Here is a 15,505-nt window from a genome sequence, read left to right as displayed (position 1 = left end):
TCATGCATTTACGTACAAATATGTCTTTGAACTTATGCAATCTCTCGTTATTGTAAACAGTTGAACCCACATATCTAGTAAGAAAATATGTGTCATTTTTATAGCTTGTCTTATACAGCTTGTCTAAATTTGTATCGACGTTAAAGCATTTTCAAGAACGGTAGGATATATTTCTTCATCAACTAAATGAACACTGAACTCTGGACCATGCATTTGAACATCCATTATCCGAATCGTGCATTTTCCATTTCCGTGAATTTTCGAGCTGATTTTTTTTTAAATTTATAAAGTTCAGCAGTATCGTCAGTTAGGAAATCATAATCTTATATATTTGATATTTACTGTAAGCCTGTAATAAAATACCTACTAGATATCTAATATCAAATCAAATCTATTCTTTGGAGGGCTCGACTTCCCGTTGAAGGTCCATTTGATTCTAAGGTGCCTTAATGATCAACAGTACATGTAGTAATTTGACGTACGTTACTACACTTGTCGACCTAATGTGGTTGGCCCAACGGCAGATTTAAGATATGGCCAGGGGCGCACATCCGGGGGGAGATGGGGGGGGGGTATACCCCCACATTTTGGTCAAGGGGGATGGTCTACACAATCATCCCCTCCACTTTCCAGTCCGATATAAAAATATAAAAATAAGTTCAAATTAAATTAAAATAAAATAAAATAAATTAAAGTTAAGTTAAAATTAGGTTAGGTCAAAATGCTGAGGTTGCAACCTCAGTACTTTTGCAAGCTGTTCTCACTCCAGGGTTCCATACACTGCAAACAAACAACAACAAAATGTAACGAATATAGGCCTATGATATAACGTGTCGGGGCGTCAGAACATGTTGAGGATGAAGGGATATGCTTAGCCTACTTGAAGAGCTTGCATCGTGTTGACGTCTAAATGCCTCTTTAAACACTTACATACATTTGCTAGCGTTCAAAAAGCCTCAACTATGTTTCTGTATCACATGCCATGTGCACAAGGATGAGCTGGACAAGATCGACGCTGTGGATATGGCAAGAGAGTTTACCAGCCGATCCGACGTAACAAACTTCGGCAATTTCTAGACAATTTGCACAGCCCAAGTTACTCCATTAGGTTGGTACTTGATTTGTCTTGTACGTGTTCTGCGTAAAGCACTAATGTTTTTCCAACCATGAATGTCCATTCAGGGAGGCATTAGAGTAGTAGGGCAGTCGCGACTCGCAGTAAACTGATGCAAGAGTTTAAATCACTCAACTGGTATACGATAATCCCCCCCCCCCCCACGTTCATACTGTTGAGTGTTATCCGGGGTAGAGGGTAACAGTCGAATGGGCTTCCAAGCGGGGGTGACTTTTACCCTTGAAATTCTCACATGCCTGTTACTTCTCCACCAGGATGGAGACTTGCCAGCTGCTCGGATTCTTTTGTTTCACTGAAAATATAAGGGGCGATTGTCTCACTTCTCCCCGAACTATATGTGACGGTTAAAATGACACGTATAGGGTTATTTCCACTGGTCATAGACTAATTAGCATAATATGCAAGGTGTTTGTAGCGTATTCAAGAGTAAATGCCAAAACGTATTGTTAGGGAGCGAGGCGCGCTAAATAAAAACAAAAGGTCTCTTACAAAGGATGAATATTTGAAACACATGCCCCTAATTGCAAGCATTGCTTCCAGGTGGAATGGGCAAATGAAATGGAACACGAGGTTTAGAAACTTCACTTCACTCTGAGCATCTAGGCAGAGCAGACAGCGGTTTTAGGCGTTAGTAAATAGGGCGTCGATCACAGTATATATGTCGTGGAGAGAGGCCTAGGGTATATATTACCGGGAGAGGCTACATTGTCTGGGTAGACGGTATACTTGTGTATTGATATCTGTTTGAGAGTACCCTTCACCGACCACATGGAGACACCTGCCCCATGCCGTGACTCAGAGGCTGTCTAAATCTTTTCACGTAAGTGGGAATTTGTTTCAATTGATTGACTAAGGAAAATATATTAATATATATTAATTTGGTAGTTTGTAGCTAATATTAAATGTCCTAATATGAGAAGTGTGTTTATAAGTAGTGTAGTATAGCTCAATGGTAAATGGGAATAACCCATATGTGGATTGAATTGTACTTAAAACTATAGTATATGACATAGGGTTAATTTGAAATGCATGGTTTGAATATTAATTGCCGGAGAGACAAATCCGTTTTCGATTTGAAGGGTTGGGAATTGGCTATATAATAATAATGTTAATTTTAGGGATAGTCCACTTTTATTACTGTATAACGATAATGTTGTCCTAGTTAGAGCAGCTAGGGGGATTGAGTACATGATGTAAAATATTCATTTTACTGACAAGAGAAAACATCATTGTATCAATTTTATTACAGTATACCATTTCCTGGGAGACGAAACTCAGTGCTCCGTTTTGTGTTATATACTGGGAACGTTAAGTCAGAGCCTGTTTAATTTAGAGAGGAGCCACGAGACGGAAGATCCGTGCGTATAGCAGCCAACGTTGAGGCCCTCCCTCCGTCTGTATATTGGGCGATAACATCATATATGGTTATACGCAAGAAAACATTATTTAAAAGAGATATCGACTAACGACAGATTAGTTAATAAGGGAATTGTCGTGGAGAAAAAAAAAACCCGACTTCGTTAGTTAAAAGGAACCTTTTCTGTTGAGTAAAAGAAGGGCACCAGTATACGTTAAGATTATGTTATGTAAAAGACTTAATGTAGCAAAGCAGCTTATGTGAATTGTAGTGTACAATAATAAATTTTCGTTATTTATAAGCATACTGTTACATTTCATCTTTTTTCATAAGTGTTAAAAGAACCCGAGTGGGAATTTATTATTATTTGAATTTCCCACGTCACACTATATATATTCAGCTGTTTTTCATCTGTAAGTTGTGTACACACATAGTGAATACTTTCATGTAATATGTTGGTCACCTATTGCACCTTATTCTCAGTTCGAGTGAATTATCGAGGTTACATGAACGTTTTCATCAGCCTCATACAAAAATATGTATTTCCTGTAACGAACGATATCATTCGAAAAAAATAAACTTCCCAGATCTCTTAACGTACGTAAGTATGGACATCTGAGATGGACTATCGGTAAATCCGTTCATCATTTGTCATCTTCTGTCCGTCTTTCCCATTTAGTGTCCTACTAGTGCCCTAACAACTGGGGAACGTTGCAACTCTGATCGAGTGATCGACCCTGCAAACCTCATCTTCGAATTTTGTTGATGTATAAGAAGGAAAAAACAGAACATTGCGAAACGCAACGCTATGATAGCAGTGGGTCACCCTCACAATTTGAGAGTTTGTCGGAGAATCCTGGATGAAAATTGATAACTATTATTGGATTTTGTCGATTGGAGTATCGGCGTCGGGGAGTAACGGCGCTGACGTCAGGGAGGACACTGATAGCCATTAGCCGCCAGGAAGGGATTGTTACAGAGAACCGTCTATATCGACCACAACACCGAATATGGACGGTGAGGCACTTGAGTAATGAACATGTATGGACTATGGATGGGGTGATGGACAAAGGTAATAGAGATACAGAAGGTGAATATGGGAGCATGGCAGACAGAATAAATGAAAGAGGATGCACAATTCATTATGATTATTGTACCATCTCAACTCATCTGACATGTATTACTTTTTTCATAGATTGAATATTTTCTCAATAATTAAGGAATTGCATACATGAAATTCAGCTTAAAACACTCCGGGGGGCCGTTTCCGGCCTTCTTGGGGTTTTTTAAAGCCTAAAATTTTCTTGTACGTTCCGCGCCATCCGATGGTGGCGCTCCGCTTAGATAGTCTACTAATATCACCCCCCACCCCACTCGTCGGAACGGATGTGCGCCACTGGATATAGCTCATCTAGATATCCAAATGAAAAAGCCATGGGCCCTAAAGAGCACATGGGGGAACGTTTGCTTTACTGAATGAAATAATAAAGATACGTTAACCTCTTCGCCGCCTTACGTCCGGCGAGCCAGCCTCGCGGTAGGTTGGTTTCTTTTCCAGTACTTTTCACCGATGGGACCAGGGAGGCTGCACCGGCCTAGTCACGAGACTGACTATGAACATATCAATAATAAATATAAATATAAAAAATATAGTTGTAGATATATAGTCTTGACTTAGTTGTCGATAGCGTCACGGTGATTGTAGCCAACGTTCCATTTTATAAGTACTTATCCATATTCATATGATTGATGTAATATATCTGCCAAGAATACACACGTAACAAAATTTATTCATACCTAAATCTGTAATTAACTTATCATATGAATTTCTTTAGAAAAGCGGGTACAATTTGCCATGTTACGTGCCTACAGGCTGATACTGTTTTTCAGCCAAAATATTCTCTTGTCGCACAAGTTACTGCAGGCATGATGATAGGCATGCAAAGGTCAGTAGAGAGTCATAGAGAAGATACAGAAGGTTGTCATGGAAGCTCATGTAAGTGACATTATAGAAGGATATAGCCTATTTACTACTGTCATAACAGCATGGTCGCACATTCCTACTATTTTTCACTGGAAATAAATAAATATTCATTTTAATTAACTTTGACCATTCAAATTGAATTGACTCTAGGATGACGTCCACTGACAATACATTGAAATGGATAGGCCAGGAACTTTCATCTCGAGGGATGCCAATGATCGGGATATTCTACGCCACTCTCAGTGCTATTTGCTTTTCCACTGAAGACATGATACTTTACCAAGTTATTGAGAACTTTCATCCAGCTTTCATATTCGTCTGTAACTCATTTGTAGTCCTATGTCTATGTTTCATGTTTGCTGTCATTGTAAGACTTCGTTGGCGTCCAGTTTCTTCCACCCAAGTATTGCTGATCATTCTCTACGGCAGCTTTGATTGTACATCCCAAATGGCTATTTCTTTATCTATATTTAGCATCGGTCCAGGCAATGCCGTTGCGTTGTTCTTTACACTCACAATTTTCTCTGTAATTTTCAGTGTTACTTTTCTGAAGGTCAAACCGCGATTAAAAGATTTATTCTTTGCAATTTGTTCAACCGGTGGAGTAGCGCTGATAGCTTTGGCACTGCAACAGGAAGATTTATCCAAAGAAGGATTCAGTTTGCCAACACCTTACGGCATATGCTCGGCCATCTTGGCTGCAATGTCGTTTTCAGGATCGCTTGTCGTTGGGAGGAAGCTAGCGTGTTATGAAAATTCACATTTTCTTGTTAATCTTCTGTCATACTCTTGTCAATATCTCCTGATTTCCCTGATATTGTGTTCCTTCCTTGATGGTTGGTCTCTGCCCAGGACACCAATAGATGTTTTGATGCTGACAGGAACTGGTGTGACTACCTTTGGTGGGTTTCTATTCGGATATCTTGCCGTCTGTAGGGAAAAACCTACCACAGTCTCTATCATATTAACATCAGAAATTGTTATGACCTACGTTGGACAGTTCATTTTCTTCAATTTTAGTTTCCAGTGGCAGACACTAGCAGGATCTGTGCTAATAATATTTTCGTGTATAGGTACAATTGTCAGTGAGGAAGTTGATGAGATTTCTGACCGTGAAGCAGTTTCAGAGGTTGAAGGTAAAGAAGAGGATGAACAACGGCCAATATTGAAGTAAAACTCAATTTACTGCAAAATCTTTAATTTATCTTTAGCATGCAGCGACACCATTTGAAAATGATGGAGGTAAATGACACTGTGGAAGTATGCCATGTTCTGTTAGCATGATGCGTTGAAAGAATGTGTTTATTGAAACTGATGAGCGCCTGCTACTACAAATGGTCGTGTGACAATCCATATCCATATACGTTTTGTCTTATTAATACTTTGCCCATAGCTGTTTGTTTTACAGCGGGCAATTAAAAATTAATATATAAAATGATGTTAAGAAGATACGGTAAAAGAAAATGCGGGCTAATGAAAGTTTGAGTACTTTCATCAAATCTATGAAAGTCAATCTATCGTCGATTGCATGTTACATATCTATGGGCATGTTGGTTTATCGTTCCCAAACGATACACCTATAATATCAATAAGTTGTCTCATATCAATTATATACAAACGTTATAATCAAACTATTTTATGTATAAGCTCATTTCTGGTATATCTTATTAAATTTGAGTATGAAATATTCGATATGAAATGGAATATGAAATTTGAATAATCTGAATATTCAATATGAAACACTCAGCCTCTGAAGAAGATCCTGCTGGTATCGAAACGTCAGGCCCTCCTACTTTTACATATTAATTTGAATATCTTAGATATTAATTAACTGATCTGTGAATCTTTGATTTGTCTGATTGCCTTTTGTTCTTCATACTGATTGTAAGTTCACAATAGCTAATTCAATAAGTGGAAGAAAGGATAGCAGTCTTAACTAATATACATTGCCCATTGCAATGTGTTTTTCCGTGGCGCATTACATATATCATCATCTGTCTTCTTCTTGCCTAGAGGCAAATAAGGCTTCCACAGAGCGTCTCCATTCGTCTTGGTCGGCAGCTGCGTTTCTGGTCTCATTACAGAATCGCCAACCGGACCTCACTCTTTCTATGTCCACTGTGCTGCGCAATGTTGTTTTTGGTCGCCCTCTCTTTCTCCGGCCCTCTGGTGCCCAAGTCTTGCTGATGTTGCTTTCGTTGTTTGGGGTTTGACGCAATATTATGCCCAATGAATTTCCATCTTCTTTTCTTAATTTCGATGCTTTTCGATGCTTCAATGCATACTTCTCCTGATATTTTATCTTGAACTATTTACTTGTACAGTTACTTGTATACGGTCGCCCTAGAAATCAATGTACGAAACAGATTGTTGGAGCTCTCTGTAGTGTTCAACAGACGACTCCGGCGCTAGCAAGATCATGCTTGTATATTAATTAATGTGCAAACCATTAGCTGTTATACGTTGCTGCAGGGACATAACTATTTTGCACGATTGAAGTAAATGGTATTAAGGTTTACAAGAGGAAATGGAGACACTTTTGACATGCAACAGTGAATTTAGATCGCTCGTTTACACAACAGTGTAGTCAGATGGAACCTCACGTACTAACTCAAAGAGATTCATTATTGAATGTTTTACACGGAATACAGAGGAGAAAATGTTTAAATCTCTTCAGATAAAGATAAAAGTCTAATCTTACAGTGTGCCAATTAACATATTTCGTCTGTTCTAATATAATACCTATCATTTACTACATAGAACAAATGTTATGTCAATTGCATCACATTAGATATTTAATATAATTACAAGAGACAAATATCGTAATAATAAACTAAAAATAAATAGTAATGCATTAATATATTAATTAACTTCACATAAACGGTAATGGACTACTGTATTCCAATACACAGTAATGCATTATTGTAGTGGTAGATGGGGCACTTCAGCAATGTAAACTGTTCCAGTTGAGAATCCTGGCGTTGCTAATTACATGTTAGTACTATGCTTGTTACAATTAAGCGGCATCCGTCACAGACTTGGCAGTAAAACAATCAATATAAATGATCAAACCTACATGCAAAACGTGAGTGTTGGGTGCTTGCAGTTTCCGATATCAATTATTCAGACTTTTCAGGATAAATATCGTTTTAAAGCTCAATATCAATTTATCGAGTAATATTCAATTGACGTAGAGACTTGTACGTGGAAAGATTTCTAGTTTTCGCCAATGATATTACCACGTTTTCTGCATATACTACTTTTCACTGGTAATTCAAAGCCGCCGGTCCAATGGTTCGTATAGGTTTATTGACTATATACTTATAATTGTTATTTAATTATTTAATTAATTGTTGTTTATTTCAAGCGGATGTTAAACACGGTTTACTGGTAGATGTACTACTATTTCTTAACGGTGTTTTATTTTGTTGTTCTCTTCGATGTTGTTGTCTCCTTTGATGCTGTTGTCTCCTTCAACGTTGTTGTCTACTTTGATGCCGTTGTCTCCTTTGATGTTGTTGTCTCCTTTGAAGCTGGCGGCGCTGTTCACTTTTATGACGTCAAAATACGTAAACAAATTCAAAGAATTTAGTGCTTCAGAACTAGCCAAAATGTCCGAGAGATACCGACTAGCCCATCTTGAAAGGCTAGGTTATACGAACAAAATGAAAGCAGAAATGATGGAAATCTCTGTAAAATCGATGCAGAACATACGAAAGTCTTTCAACCTCAGAAAAAGAGATATATGTGGTCAAGTTACAGGCATGTACCTAGCCTAACATTATGTATATAATTCATAACCTTAGTTAGTATAACGTTCCCCATAGTAGTATTTAGTATATTATTATTAACATTAGTTTAGGTGCAACTGCAAGGACCGTGTGCCATAGTGGGCTTATATAGTGGGCATATCGGTGCTCAGAATTATGTTTACCATAGATATACCACAGATAATGATGCAAGCGACAAAAATGCGTTAATGGAAGTATTTATTATGTCCAACCTGTAAAAGGGTATACCCGCATTAAAAACTATCAGCTAGCCAGAAGAAATATTGCGGAGAGAGATTCTCGGTTCATGCATGAAACTGCAATGCGCTGTTAATCGGGTGAGTATGAAGAATGTAACTTTGAATTGGAAGGAATCCATATAAATAGGTGTTTCTTGTGGCTATGTATATTGGTAAACATTCATAAAACCGAAATAAAAAAGTTTCGTATTTCTTGCTTGGCAGCTCATGTTGGTTATCTATGGAATTTTACAATGATCCTTCCGAAAGGTATCAATCATGGATCCTGAATTATTGTGCCATACGGATCAAATCTGGGAATCAAAAGTTATTTTCTATTGAATGTAATTTCGATTAAGTATCATGCATTTACGAACAATATGTCTTTGGTGGAACTTATGCAATCTCTCGTTATTGTAAACAGTTGAACCCGCATATCTAGTAAGGAAATATGTGTCATTTATATAGCTTGTCTTATACAGCTTGTCTAAATTTGTATCGCATTAAAGCATTTTCAATAACGGTAGGATATATTTCTTTATCAACGAAATTAACACTGAACTCTGGACCATGAACATCCATTATCCGAATCGTGCATTTTCCATTTCCGTGAATTTTCGAGCTGATTTTACTTTTTAATTTATATAGTTCAGCAGTATCGTCAGTTAGGAAATCATAATCTTATATATTTGATATTTACTGTAAGCCATAATAACATACCTGCTAGATATCTAATATCAAATCAAATCTATTCTTTGGAGGGCTCGACTTCCCGTTGAAGGTCAATTTGATTCTAAGGTGCCTTAATGATCAACAGTACAAGTAGTAATTTGACGTACGTTACTACACTGGTCGTCCTAATGTGGTTGGCCCGACGGCAGGTTTAAGATATGGCCCATCTAGATATCCAAATGAAAAAGCAATGGGCCTTAAAGAGCATATGGGGAACGTTTGCTTTACTGAATGCAATTATCAAATATACTATAGCCTCTTTGCCGCCTTGGGTCCGGCGTGCCAGCCTTGCGGATGGTTGGTTATTTTTCCAGTTCTTTTCACCTGGCTCCCATGGGACCCGGGAGGCTGCACCGGCCTAGTCACGCCACTGACTATGAACATATTTTTGGTTGTCGATAGTGTCACAGTGATTGCATGCCAAAGTTCCATTTTATAAGTACTTATCCATATTCATATGATTAATCTGATTGGTGTAATAAAACTTTGTTCATATCTAAATCTGTAATTAACTTATCACGTGAGTTTCTGTAGAAAAGTGGGTACAATTTGCCATGTTACGTGCCTACAGGCTGATACTGTTTTTCAGCCAAAATATTCTCTTGTCGCACAAGTTACTGCAGGCATGATTAAAGGCATGACCACCTGTTGATATAGCATATATACTACTGTCATAATAGCATGGTCGCACATTCATACTATTTTTCACTGGGAATAAATAAATATTCATTTTTAATTAACTTTAACCATTCAAGTTGTTTTGACTCTAGGATGACGTCCACTGACAATACATTGAAACGGATAGGCCAGGAACTTTCATCTCGAGGGATGCCAATGATCGGGATATTCTACGCCACTCTCTGTGCTATTTGCTTTTCCACTGAAGACATGATGCTTTACCAAGTTAGTGAGAACTTTCATCCAGCTTTCATATTCGTCTGTTCCTCATTTGTAGTCCTATGTCTATGTTTAATGTTTGCTGTCATTGTAAGACTTTTTTGGCGTCCAGTTTCGTCCACCCAAGTTTTGCTGATCATTCTCTACGGCAGCTTAGATTTTACAGCCCAATTGGCTATTTCTTTATCTATATTTAGCATTGGTCCAGGCAATGCCGTTGCGTTGTTCTTTACACTCACAATTTTCTCTGTAATTTTCAGTGTTACTTTTCTGAAGGTAAAACCGCGAATAAAAGATTTATTCTTTGCAATTTGTTCAACCGGTGGAGTAGCACTGATAGCTTTGGCACTAGAACAGGAAGAATTATCCAAAGAAGGATTCAGCTTGCCAACACCTTACGGCATATGCTCGGCCATCGTGGCTGCAATGTCGTTTTCAGGATCGCTTGTCGCTGGGAGGAAGCTAGCGTGTTATGAGAATTCACATTTTCTTGTTAATCTTCTGTCATTCTCTTGTCAATATCTCCTGATTTCCATGATTTTGTGTTCCTTTCTTGATGGTTGGTCTCTGCCCAGGACACCAAGAGATGTTTTGACGCTTTCAGGAATTGGTGCGACTACCTTTTGTGGGAATTTATTCGGATATTTTGCCATCTGTAGGGAGAAACCTACCACAGTCTCTATCATATTAACATCAGAAATTGTTATGACCTACGTTGGACAGTTCATTTTCTTCAATTTTAGTTTACAGTGGCAGACACTAGCTGGATCTGTCTTAATTATATTTTCGTGTATAGGTATAACTGCTAGTGAGGAAGTTGATGAGATTTCTGACCGTGAAGCAGTTTCAGAGGATAAAGGTAAAGAAGAGGAGGAAAAACGGCCAATATTGAAGTAAAATTCAACTTACTGCAAGATCTTTAATTAATCTGTAGCATGCAGCGACACCATTTGAAAATGATGGAGGTAAAAGACACTGTGGAAGTATGCCATGTTCTGTTAGCATGATGCGTTGAAAGAATGTGTTTATTGAAACTGATGAGCGCCTGCTACTAAAATTGGTCGTGTGACAACCCATATCCATATACGTTTCGTCTTATTAATACTTTGCCTATAGCTGTTTGTTTTACAGAGGGCAATTTAAAAGTAATATAAAATGATGTTAAGAAGATACGGTAAAAGAATATGCGGGCAAATGAAAGTTTGAGTACTTTCATCAAATCTATGAAAGTCAATCTATCGTCGATTGCATGTTAGATATCTACGGGCATGTTGGTTTATCCTTCCCAAACGATACACCTATAATATTAATCAGTTTTCTCATATAAATAATATACAAACGTTATAATCAAACTATTTTATGTATAAGCTCATTTCTGGTATATCTTATTAAATTTGAGTATGAAATATTCAATATGAAATGGAATATGAAATTTGAATAATTTGAATATGAAATATTCAATATGAAACATTGAGCCTTTGAAGAAGATCCTGCTGGGATCGAAAGGTCAGACCATCTTACTTTTACATATTAATTTGAATATCTTAGATATTAATTAACTGATCTGTGAGTCTGTGATTTGTCTGATTGCACTCTGTTCTTCACACATTGTAAGTTCACAATGGTTAATACAATAAGTGGAAGAAAGAAATGCAGTCTTAACTAATATACATTGCCCATTGCAATATGTTTTTCTGTGGCGCATTACATAGGCTATCATCATATGTCTTCTTCTTGCCTAAAGGCAAATAAAGGCCTCCACAGAGCGTCTCCATTCGTCTCGGTCAGAATCTGCGTTTCTGGTCTCATTCAATGATCGCCAACCAGCGATGGTCCACTGTCCTGTCCTGCGCCATGTTGTTTTTGGTCGCCCTCTCTTTCTCCTGCCCTTCTGGTGCCCAAGTCATGCTGCTGTTGCTTTCGTTGTTTGGGTTTTGGCGCAATATATGCGTAATGAATTTCCATCTTCTTTTCTTAATTTCGATGCTTCTCGATGCTTCGATGCATTACATATACTTCTCCTGATATTTTATCTTGAACTATTTAGTTGTACAGTTAGTTGTAAACGGTCGCGCTAGAAATCAATGTACGAAACAGATTGTTTGAGCTCTCTATAGTGTTCAACAGACGACTCTGGCGCTAGCAAGATCATGCTTGTATATTAATTAATGTACAAACCATTAGCTGTTATACGTTGCTGCAGGGACATAACTATTTTGCACGATTGAAGTAAATTGTATCAAGGCTTACATGAGGAAATGAAGACACTTTTGAAATGCAACAGTGAATTTAGATCGCTCATTTACATAACAGTGTAGTCAGATGGAACCTCACATACTAACTCAAAGAGATTCATTATTGAATGTTTTACGCGGAATACAGAGGAGAAAATGTTTAAATCTCTTCAGATTAGGATAAACGTCTAATCTTACAGTGTGCCAATTAACATATTTCGTCTGTTCTAATATAATACCTAGCATTTACTACACAGAACAAATGTTATGTCAAATGCATCACATTGGATATTTAAAAGTAATTACAAGACACAAATATTGTAATAATTAACTTCACATAGATAATAATGCATTAATATATTAATTAACTTCACATAAACGGTAATGGACTACTGTATTCCCATACACAGTAATGCATTATTGTAGTGGTAGATCCCCTCTTCAGCAATGTAAACTGTTCCAGTTGAGAATCCTAGCGTTGCTAATTACATGCATGTGAGTCTTATGCTTGTTACAATTATGCGGCATCCTTCACAGACTTGGCAGTAAAACAATCAATGTAAATGATCAAACCCGCATGTCAAACGTGACTGTTGGGTGCTTGCAGTTTCTGATATAAATTATCCAGACTTTTCAGGATAAATATCGTTTTAAAGCTCAAGTTTAATTTATCGAGTAATATTTAATTGTCGTAGAGACTTGTACTTGGAAAGTTTTCTAGTTTTCGCCAATGATATTACCACGTTTTCTGCATATACTATTTTTCACTGGGAATTCAAAGCCGCCGGTCCAGTGTTTCGTATAGGTTTATTGACTATATACTGATATTTGTCATTTAATTATTTAATTAATCGTTATTTATTTCAAGCGGATCTTAAACACGGTTTACTGGTATAGATATGCTACTATCTCTTAACGGTGTTGACGTTCTAAATTTCAGCCTGCATGCCGGGATATATGCGACAATTTGTACTGCTACACCGGATAACTGCCAGCCTGTCGTATAGTATTCGTGATGAAATATTCATTCTACTTCTCCTGTGGATGGCAGAGTGTCTTCTTCCGTTCAGCAGAACAGAAAAAGTTACACTTAATACCGTGTACAGATTAAAGAAAAACCGAAATATCAAAACAGAACGGAGTCTCTGGCAGGTTCAAATGGCCATGGCTACCAACCTCATCGGTTTAAAGAGTTTCAAGATATGTGGGAAATGGCCGTGCTAGATTCATGTTACCGTCCCCTGGAGGGGAGAGAGTAGACAGACAAATATAAATTTTATCTGATAAAATGGCGTTGCTGTATTCTCCGTACACATAACAATTTAACATTAACCCTGAAACAACTTTAAGATGTAGCACTTCACCTACAGTAGAGACTTGATGCCTCTCTTGTGTAATTAATGTAGGTATTGACATGTCTGTTACTGAACAGTTGGACAAATAAGTGAATGAGTGTCCTTACTTCTTTACATAACAATATTTATACTCAATTAACAGCACAATGATCAACTATATGATCACTCCTTGAGGTCATGAGGCTCCTTATACAATTTGTATGATTCAACCCTATTCATTTGCTTACCACGCTTCCCTATGCACTACGTACTGTTACACAAATGCATAAAACCTAGAGCAACTGCTACCTAACACACATTATAATACAGACCATGCCTACAGCTGTCAAACCTATGCTAATAGACTTTGTATTAACAGTACAGCCTTGCCAACATAATATACTATCACATGGACGTATGGTCAACGTAAGCCAACGGCCTGGCCGTAACTATGAAGAAAACTAACTTTATAATCATTGTAAATATGGCAACAAGCCTGCTTTAAGTAATCAAAGAATGACCGCTGAGGAGTCATTTATCGTTTGTAATCATTTAAGGTAAAATTAATACATTATGTACATACCTGGAGGGGAGAGAGTAGACAGACAAATATAAATTTTATCTGATAAAATGGCGTTGCTGTATTCTCAACCAGCAGCGTGCCCAGCCCCCGCAGTAAACAAACTGACAGATTGGAATCTGCTAACTTCTGACAACCTGAATCGATGCGAACGCAGTCGTATAAATGACGATAATACTGCCAATTGGAAAATGACAAGTTTTTTTTGTAGGGGGCATAATTCATACCTGTCACATTCATACAACATATTTCCCATTTAACAAGGCCTACATTGCTCTAACTATGAACATAACATTACATAGGTAACTGATTGGACGAGAAGGTTGGCTTCGTGTTGAAGTTTTATTGTATAGCCAATCTGATATATTCCCTGGTTTGGTGTATTTTCTGAGCCGTCATTTCGCGTCAGTTCATTAACGAATTAGTTAAATGAAAGTACTGCTAAATAATATTGGACATAAATTATTAAGACGTTGTTACAATACACCAAGTAAACGCAATTTTCATTACTGAACGTAAGTGTTGGCTGCAATAATGCAAGGGAAGGTAAAGCGGCCTACAGTTGTGAAATTGAGGAACGTGAAAATGAGGAACAAGTTGGTGCAAGTTGATTCTGCTGGTACTACGTTCGTAAGTCTATACTTTCAAGGTCGCGGATCCTAATCTGTTTGGTGCGATATTTACATGAGATACAAGGCTATATATACGAAAGATTGCCGGTTAGGCCGCCATCGACTACATCTCAAACTCGGTTTCCTTGTACACTCCAATGGAACACGGCAACTCGATGGAACAGAAATGGCTAAATTGGGATACGACCATCATCAGACGTTTGGCCGATGCGTTTTGTTCACAAGCCAAAGCATCCATTGGGATAGGATACGCCTTCCTGTGTGCTATTTGCTTTTCGACGGAAGATATGATTGTAAACGGAATTGGTCAGAACTTTCAACCTGCGTTTATTTTCGTTTGCAATTCGGTGACAGCGCTGATTCTATGTGTAACGTTTTGTATTATTTTTCGGCTTAAGTGGCGGTTAGAAACACACGTGCAGTTGGCGTTACTGGTCCTTCATGGCCAATGTTACTGTGTGTCGCAAATTTCAACTGCATACGCTATATTCAGCATAGGTCCATGGAATACAATGGCTATGGCTTTTACTCTGACTACATTCTCGACCATCTTCAGTGCAGTATTTCTGAGAAGTATTCCTAGTATCAAAGATTTGTTGCTCGTGATTTGT

General features: G+C 37.7%; 1 protein-coding gene across 1 annotated transcript; it reads left to right on the top strand.

Moving 5' to 3' along the window:
- Positions 1-1,476: 1,476 nt before the first annotated feature.
- On the top strand, positions 1,477-12,969 carry LOC139969716 (solute carrier family 35 member G1-like). Its single transcript, XM_071974902.1, has 4 exons — positions 1,477-1,955; positions 2,385-2,559; positions 3,172-8,584; positions 9,988-12,969. Exon 3 carries the CDS (start codon positions 4,628-4,630, stop codon positions 5,648-5,650), a length of 1,023 nt encoding a protein of 340 aa, XP_071831003.1. The 5' UTR covers positions 1,477-1,955; positions 2,385-2,559; positions 3,172-4,627; the 3' UTR covers positions 5,651-8,584; positions 9,988-12,969.
- The last annotated feature ends 2,536 nt before the right edge of the window (positions 12,970-15,505 follow it).

Source organism: Apostichopus japonicus, chromosome 7 (assembly GCF_037975245.1).
Source record: "Apostichopus japonicus isolate 1M-3 chromosome 7, ASM3797524v1, whole genome shotgun sequence".
NCBI classification, from domain to species: domain Eukaryota; kingdom Metazoa; phylum Echinodermata; class Holothuroidea; order Aspidochirotida; family Stichopodidae; genus Apostichopus; species Apostichopus japonicus.
Note: the sequence above shows the minus strand (reverse complement) of the source record. Positions and strands in the feature narration are given on the sequence as shown.